The sequence below is a fragment of the Heteronotia binoei genome, chromosome 21, assembly GCF_032191835.1.
Source record: "Heteronotia binoei isolate CCM8104 ecotype False Entrance Well chromosome 21, APGP_CSIRO_Hbin_v1, whole genome shotgun sequence".
Taxonomy (NCBI): Eukaryota; Metazoa; Chordata; class Lepidosauria; order Squamata; family Gekkonidae; genus Heteronotia; species Heteronotia binoei.
Window position 1 is genome coordinate 197735110 of NC_083243.1, and position 26061 is coordinate 197761170.

General features: G+C 45.0%; 1 protein-coding gene across 1 annotated transcript in view; it reads left to right on the forward strand.

Moving 5' to 3' along the window:
• Nucleotides 1-883: 883 nt before the first annotated feature.
• Nucleotides 884-26061, forward strand: part of DPP10 (dipeptidyl peptidase like 10) — a 512154-nt gene continuing 486976 nt past the window's right edge. The window contains exons 1-2 of the mRNA XM_060262084.1: nt 884-1004; nt 12348-12443. Of these exons, the coding sequence (XP_060118067.1) occupies nt 980-1004; nt 12348-12443 (121 nt within the window). The 5' untranslated portion in view covers nt 884-979. The remainder of the gene's footprint in view (nt 1005-12347; nt 12444-26061) is intronic.

Consider the following 26061-nt stretch of genomic DNA (forward strand, 5'->3'; position numbering starts at 1 on the left):
GGCCCATAGAGTATAATGGGGCCGAATATTTGGGAATAGCTGAAGATCACTGGAATCAGATTTGGCTACCTAATCTGCTATTAGGAAATATACAGCCTCCCAAATTTTTTAGCCCTGAATCAGATTTGGGTTTTTTGCACACCCCTACTGTTCATTGGCTTTCCAGGACACTGTGCAAACAGAATGTTCGGCTGTATAGTAGTCTGATCCAGCAGGACTTTTCTTTTATTCTTATATGGAACAACAAGCAGTTTTCTAAATGTTTTTGCTTCTGAGCAGGAAGTCTAACATTGCATGTTAAGGTATATATTTTAATCCTTTCTTGTCTGAGTCACTTCGGGTAGAATTGCCTTGAAATATTATGTTTTGTTTCCCTAATTATCTTTTCAATGTAACAACTGAATATTATCCTGACGTCTATCTTTGAAATATGCTAGTACCAGTAATCTCTCCAACAATTTACATAAGCACAGTGTCATTCTTTCTCTCTTCCATGATCACTAAAAACTAGAAGTAGTAAATCTTTGAAATCAGTGCTCAGCGACAATATTGGGGAAGGCCTTTGCTTCTATCCATTGTTGGCTGGCCTTCCAGGGCAACTGGTTGGTCAGTGTATAGAAGAAAATGCTGAACTAGATGGACCAGCGGTTCTGTCCAGAAGGATACCTCTTATGTTCTCTGTCTTCTCAATATATAGATTGATATATATTTGATACATAATATATCAATATATTTGATATAAAATATCAAAACTGCACAATTGTAATCAACAACTAAGACAGTAGATGTGATAACTGACTCTTTAGTTAAAATTCTAATGTTATGTACAGGATATCGCTAGTTGAATAGTAACATGAATGCATATTTCATTTGTTTTAAATCCCTCTAGGAACTTGGAAGCAACACTCCACCACAGAGGAATTGGAAGGGAATAGCTATTGCACTGCTGGTGATTCTAGTTGTATGCTCTCTCATCACAATGTCCGTAATTCTTTTAACTCCAGGTAGGATTACTATTGTTTTTACATATTGCACAGGTATACTTACATTATTAGTTGGTTCCAAATTCTTGTAAAAGTAATGAGGTTACCAATGTGGATTTTTCATACCACCATCCTGTTTTCTCCTTAGCTGCTCCATGTGTACCCTGAAGGTTGGAAGGCCTACCCACCAGAACAATGTGCCATGCAGAGTGTTCATGTGTGTGGGAGGGGAGTCTGTAACGTGAAGGCAAAATCAGTTTAAATCGCTATATGTAGTCACATTGCTTGTTCATCTTCCTGGCTTCTTTGCAGTCCCACATGGGGGGTGCCTGAGGACAGGTCCACCATGGAAAAGATTTTCAAACTCTCTAATAGACTAGAAGTGCCCCTCCTCCCTCAGGCACTTTCCCACCAAAATGATCACCTGACTGGTAAGAGGGGCACTACTCCCTCAGTTTGGGGTGCCTCTAGTGTGCCCGAAGCTGCCAGTCTGTACCCAGCCATGGAGTCCCTGTTAGGGACTCAGAACTCCATACTGATCTTTTCAACTAATTTCTTATGTTTTCTATAATAGTAAGAGGGAACAAGGTGAGAATTCTTAAAGAAGCACCATGGCCAATGAGACAAAAAAGAAGAGAATATCTCACTCTTACATCTATGTTAAGAGAAAATGATATTGCTTATGCTTGGCTGACTCCGGAAGGGCTCACTTTATGCATGATGGCAAAAGATTCCGCATTACTTCAATATTCAAAGGTGAGGAGTTTCTGGCAAAATATAGTGAGAAATTGAAGAAGGATAAGGAAGGCCCAGAAGAGGGAGAAGGGCCTCATCACAAAGGGACTCTACAGATGGGGAACAGGATCATGAATCCAAGAAATATAAAACCAGGAACCAGGCAAAGAAAGATATAAAAATATAGTAACAATAAATCTGTATAATGGTGAAAATTCTTTCACTTAATGTTAATGGTTTAAATTCCCCTAAATAAAAGAAGGGAAATTTTTGCACATCTGTTCAAAGCAGACATAATTTGCTTGCAAGTAACCCACATAACTACAAAACATCTACAACTAATTAAAAATAAAAAAATAGGTTGTTCCTTCTTTGCATCAGATGTGAATCAAAAGAAAAGAGGTTTGGCAATTTATATTAATGACAAATTAAACCTACAAATGCCTTTTGCCTCAGAAGATGGAAGAATGTTGTTTGTAGAAATCATTGTGGATGGGAAAAAAATTATTAGCAAATATTTATGCACCTAATGAACATCAAGATAACTTCTTTAAGAAACTTCATAACAATCTGATCACCTTTGATTATTCAGAGCATTGTTTACTTGGGGACTTCAATGCTGTTTTGAATAAAAATATGGACAGAAAAATTTCAAAACAGAGCAAGTGTAAAGGTCTGGTGTTACCCATCAACTTGCTGAAAATAGCTGATGAGCTGAATTTGGTGGACGCCTGGAGAACAATATATCAAACATCAAGAGACTTTACATTTTATTCCTCCAGACATCAATCATGTTCAAGAACAGACATGTGTTTGGTGCCTATTGGATTAATTAAAGAATTAGATGAAATAGAAATACATCCAAGAGTTCTTTCAAATCACAGCCCTTGAAGGAAACTCCAAGGAAAATAAGATGGCGTTTAAATACACAAATTTTTAAAGATTGATTTTCTTCAAAATGCCAAAAAAGAACTAGATGACTTTTTAAAGCAAAACATATCCCAAGAGGTGAAAATGCAAACTGTATGGGATGTAAGCAGATCTTTCTTTAGAGGTCTAGCAATTGGATATATGGTAAAGCAAAAGAAAGAAAGATCCAAAAAATTTCAAGACAGGCAACCCAATCAAAACATATGCGGTGGCTGGCAACTCAGGCATGGGCATAACTCTGGCGCTGTTAGTTGACTTCCTAAGGCCTTTGGGATGCCCGAGCACAGCCATGGGGAAGGCTCTCAGTCCACATGTTGCCCCAGCAACTACGCTGCAGTGTGGACACCAAGCGTAGCATGAAGGCGGGAACGGCAGGAGGGCAATGTGGCACGGATGCAATGGATTGGCCAGCACCGGCATGGATGCCACCACACATGACACCCAGGGGCGGAGTTAGTAGCCCCTGCAGATAGGCTGCTTGCATGCCCCACTGCTGAGCCCAATGGCATGCCCCTGCAGTCCTTGGGGAAGCACCTGGGGAACCCATGGAACTGCCTCCCCAGAAAAAGAGTCGAGGTTGGCCCCTGGCAGTTTCCCCTTCTTGGACTGCATGCCAGGACGCTGTTCCCCCAATGCTATGGGGGCCCCCTGCCAGGACATATCAGGCTGCCTGCTCTAGGCACCCATGCATCACAGGTGTTGCCGCATCTCACAGGGGTGGCAGTTGCTCATCTCCGCCTGCTGTGCACAGCAATTCAACGAGAGGCACGAGGCCAGTGGGATTTATTCATTCCTATCGGCTCCTCCTCCCCGCAGCACAGCACCTCCAGATCAATGCCCCCCAAGAGGAATAATGACTCTGTGCATCTTGCATGAAAAAGATTTATTAAAGTGATAGACTACAGAGGGGCTACTGGCCATTGCCCCCACAGACATGTGTATTGAACCAGAGAGGGCAAGGCAGTGGCCCTAGGGACATGTATGTTGAGCACGGCTCCCCTTCACCAGTCAAGGGCAGCCTCGGCATCTCCGATGGTGTCCCCAACAGCATCTGAGTGTGGATTCTGCCTGGCTGCCCCTCGGGGGGGGGGGGGGCTGGCTTGGCATTAGGAGGAGGAGCCTGTTGGCCACCCAACATGGATTGGTTGATATTAGTGAGGAGCTGCTCAGTCCTCCCACCCCACTCCTGTGATTGCCTCGCTGTGGCCAGGAGACTGGAGAGCTGGGCAGTGGCCATGGAGATTGTCTCCTCCATCCCTGCCATCCACCGTTGGGCCGCAGCCATCCAGGCACTCCCTTTTGATGGTTGCCCACATGGAGGACAAGGTGATGGGGATTCTCTGAGCTGGCCGTGGTCCACAAGATCTCCAGCAGCCCTGGCCTCACTCAATGCACAGCAGCCAAGAAGGTCAGAGCGCCTGCTCCGGCTGCAACGCCACTGAGGATGTTCTCCGCAGCCGAGAACGAAACGTCTGGAAGAAAAACTTTCTCCAGTAGAACACGGCACTTGAGCCCAAAAGATTCTACAAACCCTAATGGTCTTATAAAAGGTTCCTATCTCCCTGCAGTTCCTGGCAATGGGCTCCCTTCAGGGTGTTGTGGCCAAAGTCCTGGAGGTCTCCCAGTCAACGGCAAGCTGCTGTCTGCACTCCTTCCTGGATGCCATGCTGCAGCACCTCCAGCAGCATGTGTGGTTCCCGACAGGCAAGATGGAGTTGTGAGGTGTCAGAGCTGGCTTCACCACATTTGCTGGGTTCCTAATGTCATGGGGGCTATGGACTGCACCCATGTCACCCTGGTGGCCCCGTGGGAGGAACCCATGGTGTACCGAAACAGGCATCACTTCTACAGCCTCAATGTGCAGGCGACCACCAGGGACTCTTCTTGGATCTAGTGGTGAAGTTCCCAGGGAGTGTGCATGATGTCCAGATCTTCACATCCTTGGGGCTCAATCGCCTTCTGGCCACCTGGCCGGATGGCAAGGGGTGGTAAGGCCACTATGTGGCATGGAGGGGCCTCCCTCGCAGCCAGCGCCTTCACCTTCCCCACTCCTGCATGTGACTGTGGGTACCTGCTGCTGCCATACCTGCTGACGCCATACCCAGAGGACATGCTTGATGACCGGGCAGCATACAACCAGGTGCACCGGGCCACTCACATGGCCATCGAGTGTGCCTTCAGACAGCTGAAGATGTGGTTCCATTGCCTGCACCACACAGGTGACACTATGCAGCCCCTGCCTGTTGCCAAGCTGGTTGCTGTGTGCATCATGCTGCACAACATCGCCACCTGGCAATGGCTGCTGGCCCCCCAGGACCTGCCCCTGGCAGATGCAGGCTTGGGACCAGAGGAGGGGGAGGACACGGGGGCATGTGCAGCTCCCCAACAGGACCTTGGCAGGCATTTGCACAGGGAGCGGCTGTGGGGTTACATCTGGGGTGGGTGCTGTGCGGGCAGGGATGCCAAAGGGTAGGGCATGCTTTGAGCAACTGTCCCGCAGACACCATCTGGCCCCGGTCTCCATGGCCAGCAGATGCCTTCCATTTTCCCTCTTTCACGGTCTTGGGGGTATTGGCTGCTGCCACCACATTCCAGGTCCCGCCTGCCCATCCTCGCCCACACATCCATCCCTGGACCCCCGTGCCGCAAACCTGGGGGACTGCATGTGCCCATGTGTGCTCATGCTTCTTTGCCACCACTATATTGTTAGACCAGAATTGTAGGGACCATTCTAGGGGTCCCTCCAAAAATTCATGCACTTGTTGGAGAAGGCATGGAGAAAGAAGATGAAATGGCAGGCAGAATTGAAATCCTAGGGGGAGATACAAATAGAGAAGGAAGAAAAAGGGGTGGGGGTGGGAACCCCACTGCAATGCTAGACATGCCCTCGGCAGAGTTTCTGCATGCCATGGCCACCAGGAACGCAGGCAGGTCACCGCAACACAACAGCTGTAATGTGTGAGTGACTGCAGACTCCATTCTCAGTGAAGACCACCCCACGGAAGGCAGTAGTCTACGGGAATGGGGGCTGCTGACTGCTTCTCCTGACATGCCTTGGGGGCCAAGCGACTGCACTTTGAAGTCCACAGGTTTAACTAATTTGCATACCCACAAGCCCATGCAGCTCCCCCTGAGGCTCAGGCTCTTGACCCCTGCTTGACCCCACCGAAGCTGCTCCGAGTGCCACTGGGTGGAGCCTAATGATCCTACATAAGAACATAAGAGAACATAAGGGAAGCCATGTTGGATCAGGCAGCCCAACACTCTGTATCACACAGTGGCCAAAATACACACACACACACAAACACACGCACACACACAGTGGTTAATAGCCACTGATGGACCTCTGATCCATATTTTTATCCAATCCCCTCTTGAAGCAGGCTATGCTTGTAGCTGCCATCACCTCCTATAACAGTGAATTCCACATGTTAATGCACTTATCCCTTTTACACCCCACCCCCTGCATGCATCAACTGTAAGCGCCTCGCCATGTGGAAGAGGCAGTGTGGCTTAGCAAGCTAACCCTCTGCCTCATTATGCTGGGCCTGTGGATTTGAGGTCAGGGTGCAGCAAAACTGGTGCTTGAGGCTTCAGGACCCTGCCATTTTTCTCCCAAACAACAAGCCTCCTGCCCTGTTTTGTGGCCACCTATGCACCTGAGGCCGTCCTCCCTCCATGTGGGCACCCGCCACCGTTGCCCCCCCAACTCTGTGGTGGCCGCACTATAGCCCCTGGGGAGTTGGACGCTTTAGAATGGGACAGACACCGCTCCCCTCTGTATGGGCACCCCAGGCTGCTCCCCTCCCCTCTTCTCTGCGCCGCAACAATGCGGTGCCACACTCTGCTGCCCCCCTGGCATGCTCACAGAAGTGACACCAGCCTCCTGCTTACCTGCTTCAGCAAGCATCATAGTACAGCGTTCTCTTAATAGCGAGCACAAAGAGGCCTCTTCCTGCTCGCTATTAAGAGAACACTGTACTATGTTGCCTGCCGAAGCGAGTGAGCAGGAGGCTGGTGTCGCTCCTGTGAGAACGCTGGTGGTGGGGGAGGTGGCCTCTGGGAAGCTCACAGGGAGGAGGCAGGGTGGACGAGTTAAGGAGGAGAAAGGCCAGGCAGAGGAAGAAAATGGCGGGTGAGGGGGGGGAAGGGGTGGGCAGGCTACTGAGGAGAAGGGCCAGATGGGCAGTGGAAGAGGATGGCTGGCGAGCTACTGAGGAGAGGAAGGGCCAGTGGGTGAGTTACTGGGGGGGGGGAAGGGGCAGGTGTGTAGAGGAAGAGGCAAATTAGGGATTTGTCTAGGGCATGGTGGGGGGGGAGGGCCAATTTGGCATCCCCTGCCCTGCCGGTGCTCTAAGCAAATGCCTAGTTTGCCTAGGCCCTAGTGGGTGAGCTGGCCCTGCTGGGGTGCCTTCCCCCTCCAGGCTATGTTCCCAAATCTCCACAAGTTTCCCATCTGAATGTGGCATTTGCAACCCCACTCCCCCATTCCCTGCCAGTGGCAACCCTAAACACTAGCTTCTGTATTTCTTTTTCACGAAGGGTAGCCTTTTGGCACTTTTGGAATAATTTTTTCTATTACCTTTAAATTATAGAAACTCCCCAACTCTAACCAGTCAAAAGACTTACAGGAATTCTCACATCAAATGTTTTTCTCAGCAGCTAAAAATCATGAGACTAAAAGACAGCTCACAGTGCTCCTTAAACATACGATAGCTTTTGTTTCTACATGTACCCAAATACAGTGGAGGAAAAAGCAATTCCAGTTCTCAGGTCATACAACTACAACTTAGAATTGTATTAATAGACCAGCAAACTTTGAGTGGTAAGTTGTATGTTGTAAGAAGAAATATAGAAAGGATTACTTCCGAGGAAGTTTATTGATGAAATGAGCCTACGTCCGGGTGCTCATAGGACTTTTTTTTGTATTTATGGGAATGTTAGAATAGGACCTCTGTTACTATATGAAGGTTTTTTAATGGTTTTACTAACTTTGTTAGCCAACATATCACAGTAGTTGTTTAACTGTCATTCCTTGCTACTGTACTAAGTACAAAAGTATCAAGGCTTAGTTGAGTGATGCAAATTGAGTAGTATCTAGTCATCCAGTGACTGCTGCTGGGTGAATGCCTCAAAGGCCAAAACTGCCCTGAAAGGCCCTGACCTCTCCCCCGCCTTTGATCCTTTTAGTCACAGAAACCAAGCCTGGAATGCAGCGGTTGCCTAGCAACCATTTTGAGGTTTTGGGTTTTTTTAAAAAACTTCCAAATTTTATTTATTTTTAGATTTCACATTTTTCTGCTAACTTGGGGTGTTTTCCAGATTTTTAGAAAGACTTGTCTTCCCTGCTCCCGGTTCCAGTCACCAGATTTAAATATCCTCAGATCTGGTCGACTTCACTTTTAGAATATGCAAATAGGGACCTGCAGGAAAATTGTGAACAGGGTGCATCCCGTTCCCCTTTGCTTCCTTCCCTCTCCCCTTCTCTAACCATCTTCCACCTCTTTCTTACCCCTCCCCTTTCTTAGCCTTTCTCCCTGCCCTACTCTGTTAGTATTTCCCCTTCTATCCTCTTCTTCTTCACTGAAAATCCCCATTTTCTTCTAGGGTTGCCAAGTCCAATTCAAGAAATATCTGGAGACTTTGGGGGTGGAGCCAGGAGCAAGGCTGTGACAAGCATGACTGAACTCCAAAGGGAGTTCTGGCCATCACATTTAAAGGGAAGGCACACCTTTTAAATGCCTTCCCTCCATTGGAAAGAATGAAGGATAGAGGCACCTTCTTTTGGGGCTCATAGAATTGGACCCCCTGGTCCAATCCTTTTGAAATTTGGAGGGTATTTTGGGGAGAGGCACGGAATGCTATGCTGCAAATTTGGTGCCTCTAACTCAAACAAAAGGACCCCCAGAGCCCCAGATATCCGTGGATCAGTTCTTCATTATTTCCTATGGAAATAAGTCTCCATAGGGAATAATAGAGTTCCCAAAAGACATTTCCCTCCCCTCCTCCCGCTTTCTGATGACCCTGAAGTGGGGGGAGGGCCTCCAAACCAGGGGAACCCCTGCCCCCACTTGGGGATTGGCAACTCTATTTTCTTCCCCTCTGCTTACTTCTCTCCCCCCCCAACTCATCCAATTCTTCTCTCCTTACCAAGACTTGGAGGGGGGTCCTGTCCTTCCCCTTCCATCACTGAACCTGGCAGGACCCCATGCCTTTGCAGCCACTTCCAGGCCCAGCTGAAGTAGCTGTGGTGCCTGGGAGCTGCTTCAGGCCTGGAGCAGCTTCCCTGTCACTGAGGTATTCCCAAGCATACCTCAGGCACTATTTGTGGCAGTTTTGTCTGGGGCTGAAACAGCTCCCGGAATCTGCAACCATGGCTTGGCCTAAAGTGACTGCATCTGCCACTGTGGCTGGATCCAAAGCAACTTCCAGAGGCTGCAGCCACCAGCTCTGTGGAAACAAGGTAAGTTCAGTATGAGCTTAGACTAACAAGAGATGCTAAAAACAACAAAAAAAGGGCTCTTCTCTTATGTTCAAAGTAAGAAAAAGAGCAAGGACATGGTAGGCCCATTGCGGGGCCAGGAAAGTGAAATTGTAACAGGTGATGAAGAGAGGGCGGAACTACTCAATTCCTACTCCCCTCCCCCCTAATTTTCTTTTGTGAGGAAAAAATGCTCCCCGTGATGAGGGATGGGAGTTGCAGCCTAAGATCAGCACAGGAGTAGTACATAAACACCTAGTTTCCAACACCTGAGGTTCTGAAAGACTGGAGATGGACAAATGCCTCCATCTTCAAGAAGGGAGAAAAGGAGGATCTGGGTAACTTCTGACATACCAGCTTGATGTCTATACCTGGAAAGGTTTTAGACAGGGCTTTCTTGTAGCAGGAATTCCTTTACATATTAGATCACACACCCCTGATATAGCCAATCCTTCATGAGCTTACACAGCTCTTATTACAGGGCCTACTGTAAGTTCTTGGAGGATTGGCTACATCAGGGGTGCATGGGCTAATATGCAAAGGAGTTCCTGCTACAAAAAAGCCCTAGTTTTAGAACAAATCATCAATCAGTCGTTGAGTATTTAGGAAGGACAACTGTGATTACTAAGAGCCTGTATGGGTTTCTCAAGATCAAGTCATATCAGGATAACCTTATGTATTTTTTTTTAGAAAGTCCAAGAAACAACAGCTTCAGTTTTGAGAAAACTAAAAAAACCCAACAGCTTCAGCAGCTTACAAAACTGGAAACTGAAACTACTTGAGCTCCACTCCATTGAAATACATTGCAGCACAGACAAAGTTGCAAAGAAATTGCAAAATGGATTTTTCATTAAGGTTTATGGCCTTAGCTAGCCTACTCTGGAAATGGAGTGACAGCCCCCAGAGTGGAATGATGGTCCCTATGAGTAGCAGAAGAATTCTGGGAATGGAATGATGGCTGCCAGAATGGAATTCCATTTACAGAGCGTTGCTGCTATTCCCAGGGGCTGTCATTCCACTCTGTGCTCTGTCATTTCTATCCCAGAACACAGATTCTATTGTGAGGGACTATCATTCCACTCCGGGGGCTGTCATTCCAGCTAGGAACAATCCAAGAGTAGTCTGTCTGGGCCCAGAGACATTAAGGAAAAATCCATACTGTACTTACTTTGGAACTTTGCAAGCCCAGAAGAGCTTCCTGCTGAAGCAGGCAATGAAAAGGCAGAAGGAGCTGGGAAATTCAGCAGCCTTGAGCATAGAAGGGTGAGGACAGAGGCGTCACTAGGGTGGGTTGCACCCTGGGGTGTAACTAATTCAAGTAACCCCCCTCCATTGGGCATCACCCTTTTTGGAGGGCTGCGTCACCCCCTCCGCACACAACCCCTCTCGGCTCCCGGGGTTCCTGTTTGGCCCAGCAGGGCGTGCCGCACACAATCAGAGGATATACTGACCGGAAATGCAGCTGCAGCCCGAGAGGCACGGCCGGCTTCCCAGCATTCACACCTCTAGGCCGGGCCGCGCTGGCGGGGGTGCGCCGGGCCTCAGGACGGATATCCAGCGGAGGCTTCCAAAGGCACACAGAAGCCCCACCGCCTGCCAAAAGCGCGCTAGTTTGCCCGCTCTCTCCTCCGGAGGGGGGGGAAATCTCCCCAGCAGCCACGCCACGATGCGGCGGGCTGCTGGAGGCTCCGTTGTCCAGGGCCAGCCCCTTCCTGGGGCCAATGAGAATGCTCTGGGGGAGGGCCGATGGCCCCCTTGGCCCTGCCCTAGTGACGCTGCTGGGTGAGGACATGTGGGGGAGAGGAGGAGAGGGGGGAGAAATGAGTGGTGGGATGGATTAAAGCCTTGGGAAAATCAGTTCCATCCTGCAGGCCCTAGGTTTGATCCCCTGGGTTAGACATTACCTAGAATATTGGGGTCAGTTTTAGGCACCACAATTTAAGAAGGATATAGACAAACTGGAATGTGTCCAGAGGAGAGCATAAAGATGGTGAGGGGTCTGGAAACCAAATCCTATGAGGAAAGGTTGAAGGAACTGAGTCTTGTTTAGCCTAGAGAGGAGATGGCTGAGAGGTAATATGATAACCATCTTCAATTACTTGGGCAGTCATATAGAGGATGCTGCGGAGTTGTTTTCTGTTGCCCCCAGAAGGCTGGACAAGAACCAATGGGCTGAAATTAAATCAAAAGAGCTTTTGGCTAAGCATTAGGAAGAAGACGAAGACTGCAGATTTATACCCCGCCCTTCTCTCTGAATCAGAGACTCAGTGGCTTACAATCTCCTATATCTTCTCCCCCCACAACAGACACCCTGTGAGGTGGGTGGGGCTGAGAAGGCTCTCACAGCAGCTGCCCTTTCAAGGACAACTCCTGTGATAGTTATGGCTAACCCAAGGCCATTCCAGCAGCTGTAAGTGGAGGAGTGGGGAATCAAACCCGGTTCTCCCAGATAAGAGTCCGCACACTTAACCACTACACCAAACTGTTCTGTCAGAAGAACCTCCTAACAGAACACTTCCTCAGTGAAACAGGCTTCCTCAGGAGGTAGTGGGTTCTCCTTTGGAGGTTTTTAAACAGAGGCTAGGTGGCAGTTGACAGTAATGCTGATTCTGTGAAATTTGGCAGATCATGATAGAGAGGCAGAAAGTTCTTGTGGCCTCTTCTTACACACCCACGGAAATGCTGATCACCACTTCTGGGGCAGGAAGCAATTTTCTCCTGGCAAATTAGGCCAGGCATCCTGGAGGTCTTTTGCCACCTTCTGGGCATGGAGTAAGTGGTCACTGTGTGTGTGTGTGTGTGTGTGTGTGTGTAGGGGAGGTATTTGTGAATTTCCTGACCACAGAGGTACCTTCCAACTCTATGATTCCATTATTATAAGTGCTTTGTTGGCATGTGCTTAGACAACAGTTATTTAGTTTCCTGGGAATGTAAACCCTGCAATATTTTTTTAAATTTGATTTTTGCAAACCTGGGGGGTTCTCCCAAGTTTGTAGGAAAGTCTTTTTATTGTCCATTTGGCCCCAATCCACAGTTTTAGATGTCCACAGATGGGGGCCACATGTTGCTATTAGATATATAATAATTATGTTGCAAATGTGGGCAGATATTCTATACATGGAATGTATTTTAAAAGTTATTGATTCCAATAGAAATGTGTAGTTCTTTTTTTGTTACAATGATAAATGACTGAATTTTCAACTTTTGTTTTGCTTTAGATGAACTGTCAAATTCATCAGAAACCAGATTGTCTCTGGAAGATCTCTTCAGAAAAGAGTTTGCAATTCACAATCCAGAAGCCAAATGGATTAATGGTACATTATTCTTGATACTTTGAACAGGAAAGTTCTGAAATCTAGAACATTTTTATAAACATAGTTTATATTTATTTAATTACAACTTTTTAAACCTAAACACTAATTTGTTGATCATTGCTCAATGTGAGAACCTCTTCTCAATTGCGAACTCATCTTAAATTCTGTAAAGATGAATGGTAAGACAATGTGTAATGACAATTCAGATCCCTGAGTTGTAATGCGACAATTGTCATCATCACATTTGGATTCACTCTTGAGATTCACACACAAACTATATGTTGTGCTTGTGAAAGTGATGCTTTGCTGCTGATTTGTGGAGCAGATCGTGTATGGTAGCATCAGTGTGGTGGCACGTAATGTTCAGTGGCTCAGGAAACTAAACAATTTTGAAGCCTCACTTTTATGAAGAAGGGAGAATAGTATTTTTCCTAGGATTTGTCAGGAATTAATATAGTATATATTTGTTACTGGTGGGTTTACAGTGATTTTAATTTCTGTATTAGCAAGAGAAGCTAATATTTATGTGAGGGGTTGGAGGGAGTTTAGAGGGAAACATATGGACATCATCAAGTGATGGTAATTTCACTTCCAGGGATAATCTGGAAGGGACATAGATCTCTCTGGGAGTTGCTGGAAACTGTGGTAGTAATATAGAGTTCCCAGTGATTCTTACAGCTTACTGACATAACTTCTGGGTTTTCCCTAAAAGTGATGTCTTGCCATTACTCAAAGGTGATTTTTAAAAAATATTATTTTTTTCTTGTTGGCCTCAGGACTAGAGGTGGAAAATGCGAATGGGGGTGGGGAATCTCCTTCATCCATTGGGATAATAAGGAAAAGAGCAATAGACCATTGTGATGGGAATTAACAAACGATCTCATTAACAAACTGAAATATTTATAAACTGTTCATATCAGAATTTCTTGTTCAAATTGATCACTAAACATCTTAGACAGGTTATCTCATTAAACTATTATCTCAATCATATGTAATCTTAACAAAGAATATAAATGATCCACATATTGTACAGTGTATATAAGATCATACATAATTCCTATAGACAAAGAAGAACATAAGAGAAGCCATGTTGGATCAGACCAATGGCCCATCCAGTCCAACACTCTGTGTCACACAGTGGTAAAAAAACCCAGGTGCCATCAGGAGGGGCCAGGACACTAGAGGGGCCAATGGGGCCAGGACACTAGAAACCCTCCCACTGTTGCCCCCCAAGCACCAAGAATGCAGAGCATCACTGCCCCAGACAGAGAGTTCCATCAATACCTTGTGGCTAATAGCCACTGATGGACCTCTGCTCCATATGGTTATCCTACCTGTTACCTTGAATAACACTTTGTTGGTCTTAAAGGTACCACTGGACTCAAACTTTGTTCTACTGCTTCCAACCAACATGGCTACCTACCTGGATCCACCTTCAAATGCATGTAGTTTTCCATGTATTGGAAGGATACCAATAATATAGGAACTTGTTACAATTGAACTTTCACATACAAGGCAACACATGTGGGAAGAAGTATGGATAGTCATGTGTTTCTTAAAAATTGGCTGGAAAATGCAATGAAGCTTTATAGTGCTGAGACTGGGGAGACTTTAATATATAACACAATTACAAAATCTCTCTTTTGAGTTAACAGTGATAAGAAAATGGGCAGACCAATTCTAAGTTCCACTGCAGAGGCCTGCCTGAGTGTAGAACTAATGTAGGCGGCAGTAGTCAGCTTCCAAAGGGGAGAAGTTCCATTGATGTGGGGAGGGGAAAGGAGTGTGTCTGGGCATGTGCGTGCGAGAGAGAGAAGGTGTCACCATGGTGAATCCACCTGAGCGGCCACTATTGCCTCACTGCTGAGGTGGGGGAGGGAAGGGGAAGTGCAGGATTGGCCAGCCCCGAGGCTGCGCCCACCCACTATTCGAGACTTGTGCCAATGGCAGTTAGATGAGCGGAGTCATGTGCCATCCCAGCTAGCCATAAACAAACAGGAAACACACTGTAGGAGTCAGCACACAGAGAAGCCAAGCAAAATGTGTGTACCAGAACAAGCAGACAGTCCTGGCATGCCACCAAGTCCCACAGGGAAACTTCCCTGAGCTACTTGTGTGGAACCCCTCCCCCGGTAGCAGCAGAACACAGAGTGTGAGGCACTAGCCAAGCACCCATTCCAGCAGTGACCCCCCCCACATCCCCCTCTTCTCTGTGCCATGCACACAACAGCCCCCTGGGGTCGGGCAGCTGAGGGGTGGGGCAGGCTGAGGTGAACCATCTGGCCCAGGACCACTCTCCCTCCCATGACGTGAATGGGGAAATGACCCTCAGCCTCCACTGTCCAGCCTCACATCGAGGTGGCTCATTGGTCCCCACCACCCTCCGCCCCCCCCCCCCCCCAAGCAAGCGAGCTCATCCTCTCAGATATTCCCTGGGGAGCCCACAGACAAAGTGGCAGTTGACAGGGGCAGATAGGAGTGTGAAGCAGAAGCCAGGCAAGAGAGACAAAGTAGAGACACATTTAAGGTTTTTATTGTGCTGGAACCAAGTGGGACGACATCCCAGGTGGAAGTTGGAAAGTCTTGCAGGGCACGAGGCTCCACTCTGGGAGGAGGGCAGGAACACCTGAATGAGTACAGGGGTGTGGTGGTTTGGAAGGGATGGTGGCTCAGTGGTAGAGCATCTGCTTGGGAAGCGGAAGGTCCCAGGTTCAATCCCTGGCATCTCCAAAAAAGGGTCCAGGCAAAGGGGTGAAAAACCTCAGCTTGAGACCCTGGAGAGCCGCTGCCGGTCTGAGAAGACAATACTGACTTTGATGGACCAAGGGTCTGATTCAGTATAAGGCAGCTTCATATGTTCATATGTTCATATGTTCATATGGACTTGTCATAACTGGAAGCCTCTCAGTCGAATCCCCACCTGCAAAACAAAGAAAAAGGTCCAGAGCACCTGGGGAGGACTGCCAAGCCACCCGCAACCAGGGTCGGCAGAAGCGGGGAAGGGAAAGTTTGACAAAACACCCCCTCCCCTCATCAGCCACAGCAGGACAAGGCGGCGTTTTGGCCAGGGATTGTCTTAAAGGGACAGTCACTGACATGCCTCCCCACGGGCATTGGAGCAGCTGCCAGACCCCCCCCACACACACACACACAAGGCAAATGAAAGACCATCTCCCTGGATACTGGGGCTGGCCTCCACCGGCATGCAAGGGCTGTGGCAACGCACAGCATGGCCCTCCACCCAGCCTCAAGCAAGGGGAGAGGGGAGGCAAGGTTGGGGTGTGCGCTTGCTGATAAAAAAAAAAATACCTGTCTTTGTGCGACCAGCCTTGTGTGCTGAGCCTCCGGAGGTCAGGTACCTGTTAGGACTTAGAAATGGGAGAGGTTAGCCACAAAGTAGAGACTTCATTCTCCACCTTGCATGTTAAAGAACCTGCTCTGTACTATCTAAGTCAAGTGGGGAACATCAGGCCCAAGGGCCGCTTGCAGACCTTGAGATCACTTTGTCTGGTCCTCTGGGATTGCTGGGCCTAGTCCCCCCCCCCTCTTTCATAGGCATTGTGAAGGAGTGCTGCTGGGGTATGTGGGTGCCTTTAAAGGTCTGCTGGGAACAGCTGAAAGGAGGGAGGGAGGGCAGGCAGGGGTGGGGGGCGGGAACCAGCTACCACCAGTTCAATTTGCATATGATTATTCCAGATGGTGTGACCTAATATGCTAATATTAGGGGATGTGGTCTAATATGTCTGGACCTAGGCGTTCGCCAAGGGTGGCAGGCTGGTGTGTGTGTGTGTTTGCTGAATTAGGCTCTCCCCACATGACTTCAAATAGAAAAACAATTATTTGCATTAATTTTGCCGGCCTGAATCGTTCTCCCTCAGCGGAGCACTGTTTTTTAAACTGATAATTTTGTATGGCCAGTGAATGATGTCATAAATATCCAAATGGCCCTTGGCAGAAAAAAAGGTTCCCCACCCCTGATCTAAGTGCCCTCTTTGTGCAGCACCCACCACTAGTGCCTCACCCTCGCTCTAGTCCGCATGGAAGGGAGCTCCAAGACAGAGTCCCGTGCCATGCGCCCTACCTAAGGAAGTGTACAAGGCAAGAGTGGAAGTTTATCTGGGGGGGGGGAGCGGTGATTGGGTGTCTGGGTGGGGACACGTCAAGCCCAGGGCATGAGGGGATTAGTGAAGCAATTACACAGGTCCCTAAGGGGGGAAATGTGCTTTTGGGATCAACAGGTGCCTATGGGATGCACCAGCATTTTGCTAGGTGTAAATTTGAGCCTCTTGGGGGGGGTGTAAGTGCCCGAAGTTCATAGGGAGCTGACTACACCTGGGCATGCCCTAACTCCACCCCCCTCATGCCAGCGTGGTCCTTTCTGCCAAACTTATACTGTGGCTCGGGCGCAAGGCTGAGGTGCTGCTGCCCTTGGGCGCAGGGCCCACTCCTGCAGGCAGCTGCCCATGTAAGTTGCCTCCACTTCAACGTAAGTGGACTTGTGCCATGGTAAGTGTAACTTCTGCGGGTGTGACCCGTAGTTTGTTTCCCAAGGACTTTCAGCCCCCCCCCCCCAAATTGTGCTGTAAATCTTCTGAATAAAAATCTTATTGTAGTTTATTGTTCTAGTGACAAATTGCTGCAGCTGAAAGTATGAGTGCAGCAAACCTCAGATTCAGATTTGGATTCTCTTATCAGATTCGGATTCTCTTATTAATCTCTGTACAATATACATCCTCCTCTGAATTCCTGTACCGCAACAAAAACAAATTTCAGCAATTCATTACAAGCAGTTTGCAGTCTGCACGCGCAATCCCTAGAGAACATGTAAATGGGCTCCTTGGATTGTGGCCTGTATCTTTTATGCTATAAGTAAATTCCATCAGATCAGCAACTGTTCTCTAATGTGGTTCTGAAAAGACATCTAACGTATCTGTCAGGTCATTGAAGATGTTAAATGAGAGTGCATCTACTTTTAGTAATATTGATTTTTAACATATAATAAAAAGTGAAAATTTGAAATGCTGCCAATGAATGATACAAAATGTTTAAGATTGAGGGCACATTTAAAGAGATGTATGGAGATGTGCCATAGTATAAATGGGAGGAAATTGCTGTAATTTGCTTAAAGTACAGTGCTGTGCTGAATGATGTGGTGTTAAAGTGGTTATCAAAGGAGCACAGGTCCCCTCTCATAGGCATCCTGTCCATTTGCTCAAACCTTATGGATTCTTGGAGCTCAACTAACTCCAGCCATAGCCCAGTAACTAGGGCTGGGCTAATTAGGTCTCTACACCCTGAGTCTAGCAAAGGCTGGACTTGAATGTGAGTTCCTTGTTGGGGGATTCATTAAAGTGATAGGAATATAAAACAGTCCCTTTTGATTTCAAGGCAGTGCACTGATGTCATGGACCTGCCAGCAGGCACCCTTTACCGCAGATACTGCCTGTTTCCCAACAGCTTCAATCCTGACTTCTTGTTGGCTGAACTCTCTGTTGCTGTGAACGGTCTGCCAGGGTGGCTTCTTTTCTCACCTTCACCACTGCCTGGCAGAGCTTTGGTAGTGGTAGGATTTTCTGCTCGGGGTCATTCAACTTGGTTTCTGGTTGGGGTCTTCTGCACCTTGGGGCAGTCCATCACAAAATCATTATCTATCCCACATTTTTTGCACAATCTTCTTCATTCTCCACTCTTTTTTGGCTGTGGAAGGACCTTGCTTCAATTGTGGCCTCTCCCCACTCTGGTAGTCCAGACCTCTTTTCCCCTGACCTGCCTGGTGTTGGAGTTAGAGCAGTTCCACCACTTGCTCCTGGTTTTTGATCTCACAGGTCAGTTGAATCTAGCTGAGCAGAGTATTCAGGTCATAAGAACATTAGAGAAGCCATGTTGGATCAGACCAATGGCCCATCAAGTCCAACACTTTGTGTCACACAGTGGCCAAAAAAATCCAGGTACCATCAGGAGATCCATCAGTGGGGTCAGGACACTAGAAGCCCTCCCACTGTTGCCCCCCCCCCACAAGCACCAAGAATACAGAGCATCACTGCACCAGACAGAGAGTTCCATCAATACCCTGTGGCTTATAGCCACTGATGAACCTCTGCTCCATATGTTTATCCAACCCCCTCTTGAAGCTGTCCATGTTTGTAGCTGCCACCGCCTCCTGTGGCAGTGAATTCCACATGTTAATCACCCTTTGAGTGAAAAAGTACTTCCTTTTATCTGTTCTAACCCGACTGCTCAGCAATTTAATTGAATGTCCATGAGTTTTTATTTTATTTTTATTTTATTTAGATTATTTGTATTCCACCCTTTCTCAGAATGGATTTAGGGCAGATAACATAATATTAAAGAACAATTCAGATTATACAGTTAAAAAAGATAATACACTTAAAACAGATAAAAATATATATACTACATTGTGGATGGTGGCATGGGTAAATACATTTACAACATGCTAAGGTCTGTGACTATAATTAAAATAAATGATGGTAACATAGCAGATATGATGTCATTGCATAGAGGTCAGTCGATGGAATAGGACGCCTGCTGCCTCAGTAGATGTCAGTAGGTGTTTTGTACTAGATCTTAATGGCCTTCAGGGCACATGTGCGGAGAGGTGATCCTGTAAATATGTTGGTCCTAGGTCACATAAGGCTTTAAATGTCAAAACTAAGACCTTGAAGCAGATCCAGTGCTCAACTGGCAGCTAGTGCAGTTTCCGCAAAGCTGGCTGGAGGTGTGCCCAGTTAGATACTGTTATCAACGGATGAACCGCTGCATTCTGCACCCGTTGGAGTTTCCGGATTAGTCTCAAAGGTAAACCTGAATAGAGCAAATTACAATAATCTAATCTGGAGGTGATTGTTGCATGAATCACTGTAGCCAGGTCTTGGGAGGACAGGTAGGGGGCTAGCTGCCTAGCCTGCTGGAGATGATAAAAGGCAGACTGGGCAACCATTGTGATATGTGCCCAGCCTGGCACGTGGAGTTCTGTCGTCCGAGGTAGAACCCAAACGCCCGCCCCCCAGTAGATTTTTTGCACACGCATGCAGCATGATGATGTCACCAAGAGACCCCTTAAAGCCAAGAATAAACATTTTTCAGTTTCACTGCAGCACTCGCCGAGTTTGGCAGGTGCTGCAGAGGAAACCCCCCCTTTTTTTTTGCTTTAAGGGGTCGGGGGAGCTCCGCTGACCCCTTAAAGCCAAGAAAAAACACTCTGCACTTCTTCTTCACAGCACTTGCCGAGTTTGGTGGGCGCTGTAGACGGGAAGTGAGTCTGAGGCTCAGGGACAATGCAAACTGGGAGGGGGCATCCGCCCCCTGCCCCTGCTGGGAGCTGGTGCCCTAGACATTTGCCTGGTTTGCCTACTCTCACATGCCGACCCTGCCTGTGCCTCCATTGAAAGTAAGGCATCCAGTGTCATTCCCAGGCTCTTCACCTTATGGGCCAGCACATGAGAGCTGCACCATCCAGGGTTGGGAGCCGGATGCCCAATCCTAGCCCCTCTCCCCGGCCCATGTACAGGACCTCTATCTTAGCTGGCTTAAGCTTCAGGTGACTTTTCTGTAATCATCCAGCCACAGCTTCTGAAGCCAAGGTCAGATGACATTGTCTGGAGTCTGGATGGCTGTCCATCAACACATAGAGCTGGATGTCATCTGCATATTGGTGGCAGCCCAGCCCAAAACCTTGGGCAATCTGGGCAAGGGGGCGCATATATATGTTAAACATCATTGGTGAAAAAATAGCTCCCTGCGGGACACCACATTCAAGTGGGTGCCGCAGGGAGGTCTGTTTGCCGAGTTCCACCCTTTGTCCCCGACCACAAAGAAAGGAGGAAAACCACTCTGAACTCCAATGTTGGCCATCTTGTATTGTGAGAAAGGGAGAAAAGTACTTCTTTCTCTACCTTCTCTATCCCATGCATAATCTTGTAAACCTCTGTCACCCCTCAGTTAACGTTTTTCCAGGCTAAAAAGCTCCAAGCATTTTAACCTTTCTTCATAGGGAAAGTGTTCCAACACTTTAATCATTTTAGTTTCCCTTTTCTGCACCTTTTCCAATGCTATAATGTCTTTTTTTGAGGTGTGGTGACCAGATCTCTCTCTTGGTTAGTCTCCTCCAGTTCACATCCCATCAACTTTTATTTATAGTTTGGATTTTTGGTTCCAATGTGCATTGCTTTGCACTTGGCCACATTGAGCCTCATTTGCCACATTGATGCCCACTTGCCCAGCCTTGACAGATCCCTTTGCTCATAATCCCTTGTGGTATTCACCACCCTGAACAATTTAGTGTCATCCACCAACTTAGCTACTTCTCTGCTTACTCCCAACTCCAAATCATTAATGAACAAGTTAAAAAGCATCGGACTCGGGGCGGAGCGTCGCTGAGCAATGGTGGACGCGTTTTAGAACAGCTCCTCCACCTTCCCAACGAAATCTGGGCCCTATAGCCAAGTCGCAGGCTCTGAATTCGGTCCCAGGTGGGAAAATCCTTAAAAACAAAAGTGAAGGCTAAAGAAACTCCAAAAATAAAAGCGAAGGCAGCTTCAGAGACATCGCCGTCGGTAAGAAATTTCTTTTCCCCAAATCCCTCTCCGGGCCAAGAAGATCAGTCTGTGCTGATGGAGCTTAATATGGCACCAGGGCAAAACTCACCCGTAAATGACCAGCTAAATAATGAAGAAGCCCCTTTATGCAGAAAAGACCTTTTACAATTAAAAGAAGATATTCATGTCTATTTTAAAGAAACTGTAGAGAGTCTTCTGACCCCAGTTAACAAAAAAGTAGAGGAAATAGCAAGCGAGCTGGAAGTAACCACCAAAATGGCGGAGCACACCGCAGAAGCCTCGCTAGCTATCCAATCCGAAATAAAACAAATAAAAGTTAAAGAGTCTCTGCTCACTACTAGAATTATAACTTTGGAAAACCGTTGGAGAGCCCTCAACCTGAAATTTAGAGGGATTAAGGAGGGGGCGGAAGAAAAAACGGGCATTGCAAATCTCATCGTTAAATGGCTGACAGGGGTAGTACCTCAAGAAAATGGCGCAGCCCCAGCTATTGCAAGAGCCATACGTCTAGGACCGTTGGCCTCGGCGCGGAATGGAAAGCCAAGAGATGTGCTGGTCCAATTTGTGAACCCTTCAATCAGAGCCAAAATACTCCAGGAAGCCAGAAAAAAAGGTGCCTTAAACTACGAGGGTCAAAAAGTGCTAGTGCTATTAGATCTGCCAGCAGAGGCATTAGAAAAAAAGGAGAAGTTTAAAATTCTTTGCAGCTAAGCTGTATAATGAGAACATACGATTCCGGTGGAGCCCTATCTCCGATATCTTAGTCTACAAAGGAGGTGCACTTTTCAAAGCATCGGACCTAGAAACAGGAAAATTACTTCTAAGCAACTTGAGCATTAAGCTGTCCAAAAGGGAAGAGGAAGAGTTGCGCGCCCTTTTTCCCAGACCAGAAGAACAACAAACACCTGCTGCATCTTAAACTAACGATGGGTTAAAAAGCAAGAAAATGGCATTGTTTCGTTCCCAGGTTCCTTATGGATAGAACATTGCAATTTTTATATACCTTGAGGTATTATAGGTAGTTTAAAAAGTTTTTAGAGAGTGATTTAGAATGAGTATTATTAGTGTTTTGTGCGAATCCTGAGTATATTTTGTGTGTTAAAACTACAGCAAACACGAACTGTAACTTGACTCAATGTAATGGCACACAAAACCACAAGAGGGCAGCAACATCTTGACTGATTTGAATGAAGTTAATATGAACAGACATACTGAAGCCCTTATGTCATATAGTTAATGAATAGTGATTATTGGTTTTTTCTCAATTTTAATAGAGGTCTTGATTGATATAAGAGGTAAAATTAATTTAGTATTTAATAGATATAAAACTAATGAATTTGACTGCTGATGATATTTAGGAGTTATAAATTAATGGAAATTTATTTATATTTTTGAAATCTACACAAATAATACAACTGATATGAGACAAGACTAATTTATTGGAACACTGATTACAAAATTAATGAGTTTTAAATATTGCTGGTTATAAGTTCATTTTTGATGATAATAAAAAACTGTTATATTTAGATATTGTAGAGGTACAAATAGTTAGTGGTAGTTATGAAAAAATTCTTTTATAAAATATTTAGAATGGTTAATAAGGGAACTACAGCTAAAGGAAACCTTATGTACGCAAAAGTGTACTTGTGTTATGTTAAGTAATGTATAATGAAATTTGGTTGAGTATTTAGAAATATTTTATGATTTATGAGTTTGAAATAGTGCGTTTAAAGAATTTATTTTGAGATTGAGGAAAATCTTGATTTACTTGGAGAAAATTGTTTCAATGTCTAATTTAAGATTAAATTTATATTATTTATTAAATTTTAGATAGAATTCAAATTTCTTTATGAGGTAGGATTGATTAGGTTGGAAACTTTATGTGACTGAAAGTTAACAGTCACCTTTCTTTTCTTTTCTTTTTGTAAAATGGTATATAAACTAGCCTGCTAAAAAATTTTTCAGAGAGGGAAGGAAGGAAGGGTCTATTTTGTACTTTAGTGTTGATTGAAAGATATTTAGTTCTTATGATTTTCCTAGGAAAACGTTTACATATTTAAGAAAAAGAGTTTTGTGATTCTGTATAAGTGAAGATTTGAACAACGCCCCCCAGTGGCTGTGAATGTTTAGGGAGAGAGAAGGTTAGTCTTTTCAGACAAGAAAGCATTGTAATAGCTTTCTTTTTTTGTTTATTGTCTTCTCACCCTATTCTTGTTTAGTATAAGGGGAGGAGTCTCTGAAAAGCTTCCCTAATTAGGGGAATTATGTTTAGGATTTCTTGTCCTTGTTGTAGTTTGTTAAGTGGTGTTGTGTTGTGACAGCATTGATTTTTTTCCCTTTTTTTTTAATTAACTTAAAAGATGGTACGTGCATATAAGCTCCTTAGTTGGAATTGTAGAGGCCTCAACAACATTGTAAAACATAAAAGACTTCTCAACACTATGCAGAGAGATAGAGCAAATATAGTTTGTCTACAGGAGACACATCTAAAGAATACAAATGGAAAATTACTGTCTTCAAATTGGTTTAATCAGAGTTATTTGGCGGCAGGGACATCAAAATCTAGGGGAGTGGCAATTTTGTTTTCAAAATCGGTTCTGTTTCAGTCTCAAAAAATAAAAGCAGACCCTAGAGGCCATTATATTTTTGTTAGAGGAGAATTGGACGGCCAGCCATTAACAATAGCATCTTTATATGCCCCAAATGTTAATCAGAAAGACTTTATTAGAACAACGCTTCAACTACTAACTTAATTCCAGGTAGGAGAAACTGTAATTGGTGCAGATCTAAATTACATAAGTGACCCCAAACTAGACAAGACGCACAAACCAGGGGAAAAGGTAGCAAAATCAACAGGTTTATCGAATATATTAGATTCATTTAATCTGGTGGATATTTGGCGTTCACTAAATCCGGGAGTAAAACAATACACCTATTATTCTACAGTACACCAAATTCACACAAGAATTGACTATCTCTTAGTAAGTAAAAAGTTAGCCAATCAGATGCAAGAAGCGAATATAGGCCCACAGGTGGTCTCAGACCATTCGTGGGTCACAGAGATACTTTCTACTCAAAATGAGGATACCCAAGGATACCATTGGAAATTAAACAAACTATTATTACAGGAAATTAAACAAACTATTATTACAGGATGAATCGATATGTAAAAAAATAACAGCAGCAATACAAGAGTACTTTAAATTTAACACTACTAAAGATGTATCACAGGAAACGTTGTGGGACGCTTTTAAAGCAGTCATAAGAGGGCAGTTGATTGCAATGGAATCCACATATAAAAGGGAAAGGCAATCATTACTACTAGAAATCACAAGTAGAATTAAACATCTAGAACTACAATATGCTAAAAAGGGAGGGAAAAGACTGTTAAGAACATTAGAACAGGAACGTAAAAAGCTAGATTTGATAGAAACCTCCCAAATACAAAAAAATCTAATGATACTCAGTCAAAAATATTTCACTAAAACGCCAAAATCAATAAAGTTGCTTAAGCAAAGGACTACACAAAGAAAGGTATCCCACCTTATCCATAACATGCGAAATCAGCAGGGGTCCCTGGTTACTAAATCTAGCGAGATAATTCAAATATTTCAGAATTTCTACCAATAGCTCTATAAGTCAGAGAATCCAGACCGCAATAAAATTAAAGAATATCTCACTTCTATAAATTACAATATAAAAATATCTTCTGAACATATATCCTACCTGGAACAGGAAATAACACAAGTCGAATTATCGGAAACCCTAAAACACATTAAAAACAACAAAGCCCCAGGTAGGGATGGTATTCCCATTGAATTTTATAAGACATTTGAACCTGCATTAATAGCCCCCTTGGTGCAGACCTGTAACTCAGTTATGCTCAAGGGTGTTATGCCTACCACATGGTCAGAAGCCAGAATTACGGTAATTCCCAATCCTGGAAAAGACAAACAAAACCCTGCATCTTTTAGACCGATATCTGTTTTAAATAATGATTTCAATATCTTCTCAGCTTTAATGGCCAACAGACTGAACAAATTCATTGCAAATTATATACATAGTGACCAGTCGGGGTTCATTCCCACAAGAACTCTAACAGACAATATCCGAAAAACATTAGATTTAATTTTTTTTGGAAAGCAAAAAAAGGTGGAATCAGTTCTTTTGGCCATTGATGCAGAGAAGGCCTTTGATAGGGTGGAGGTCCCTTATTTACTTACTTTATTACAGCATATGGGCTTTGGCCCAAAATTTCTAGCCTCCATTGAAGCACTATATGCTAATCCAAAAGCACAAATTTATGTGAATAATTATAGATCAAAGGATTTAGATTTACATAGGGGTACAAGGCAAGGGTGCCCATTGTCTCCCATTTTATTTGCTCTTTCTATAGAACCATTGGCTTTTGCTGTACGGAATGAGGCATCAATAAGAGGTATCCCAATAGGAAAAGAGGGATATAAATTAAGTTTGTTTGCAGACGATGCAGTATTTTATTTTACTAATCCACTTCAATCGATTACTTCATTACTTCACCATATACAAAAATTTAGCATGGTATCGGGTTTTAATATCAACTATACAAAATCTGAACTTTACCCTATTTGTCTGTCCCCAATTTCTAAATCAGAATTATTAAATGCGTTCCCTTTCAAATGGGTCCAAAAATCTATTCAACATCTGGGTATACAAATACCATTGAATCTACAGGACCTTCACACAGTTCACTATAAATTACTAGATAGCACTATTAAGACACACTTAGAACAATGGAATAAATTTAATTTAACCTTGTTAGAAAAAATTGACATGATTAAAACTTTTGTTTTGCCTAAATATTTATTTTTATTTTATAATTTACCTTGTGGTATTTCACCCAAAGAATTTAGAGATAGACAAAATCTCATTTCTAAATTCTTATGGTCGCATAAAAGACCAAGATTTCAGTTTAAGTTAATGACGAGTCCAACAAAACAGGGGGGTTTAAGTTTGCCATATTTGGAGGCCTACTACTTAGCTGCAAATTTAAAAAAATATAT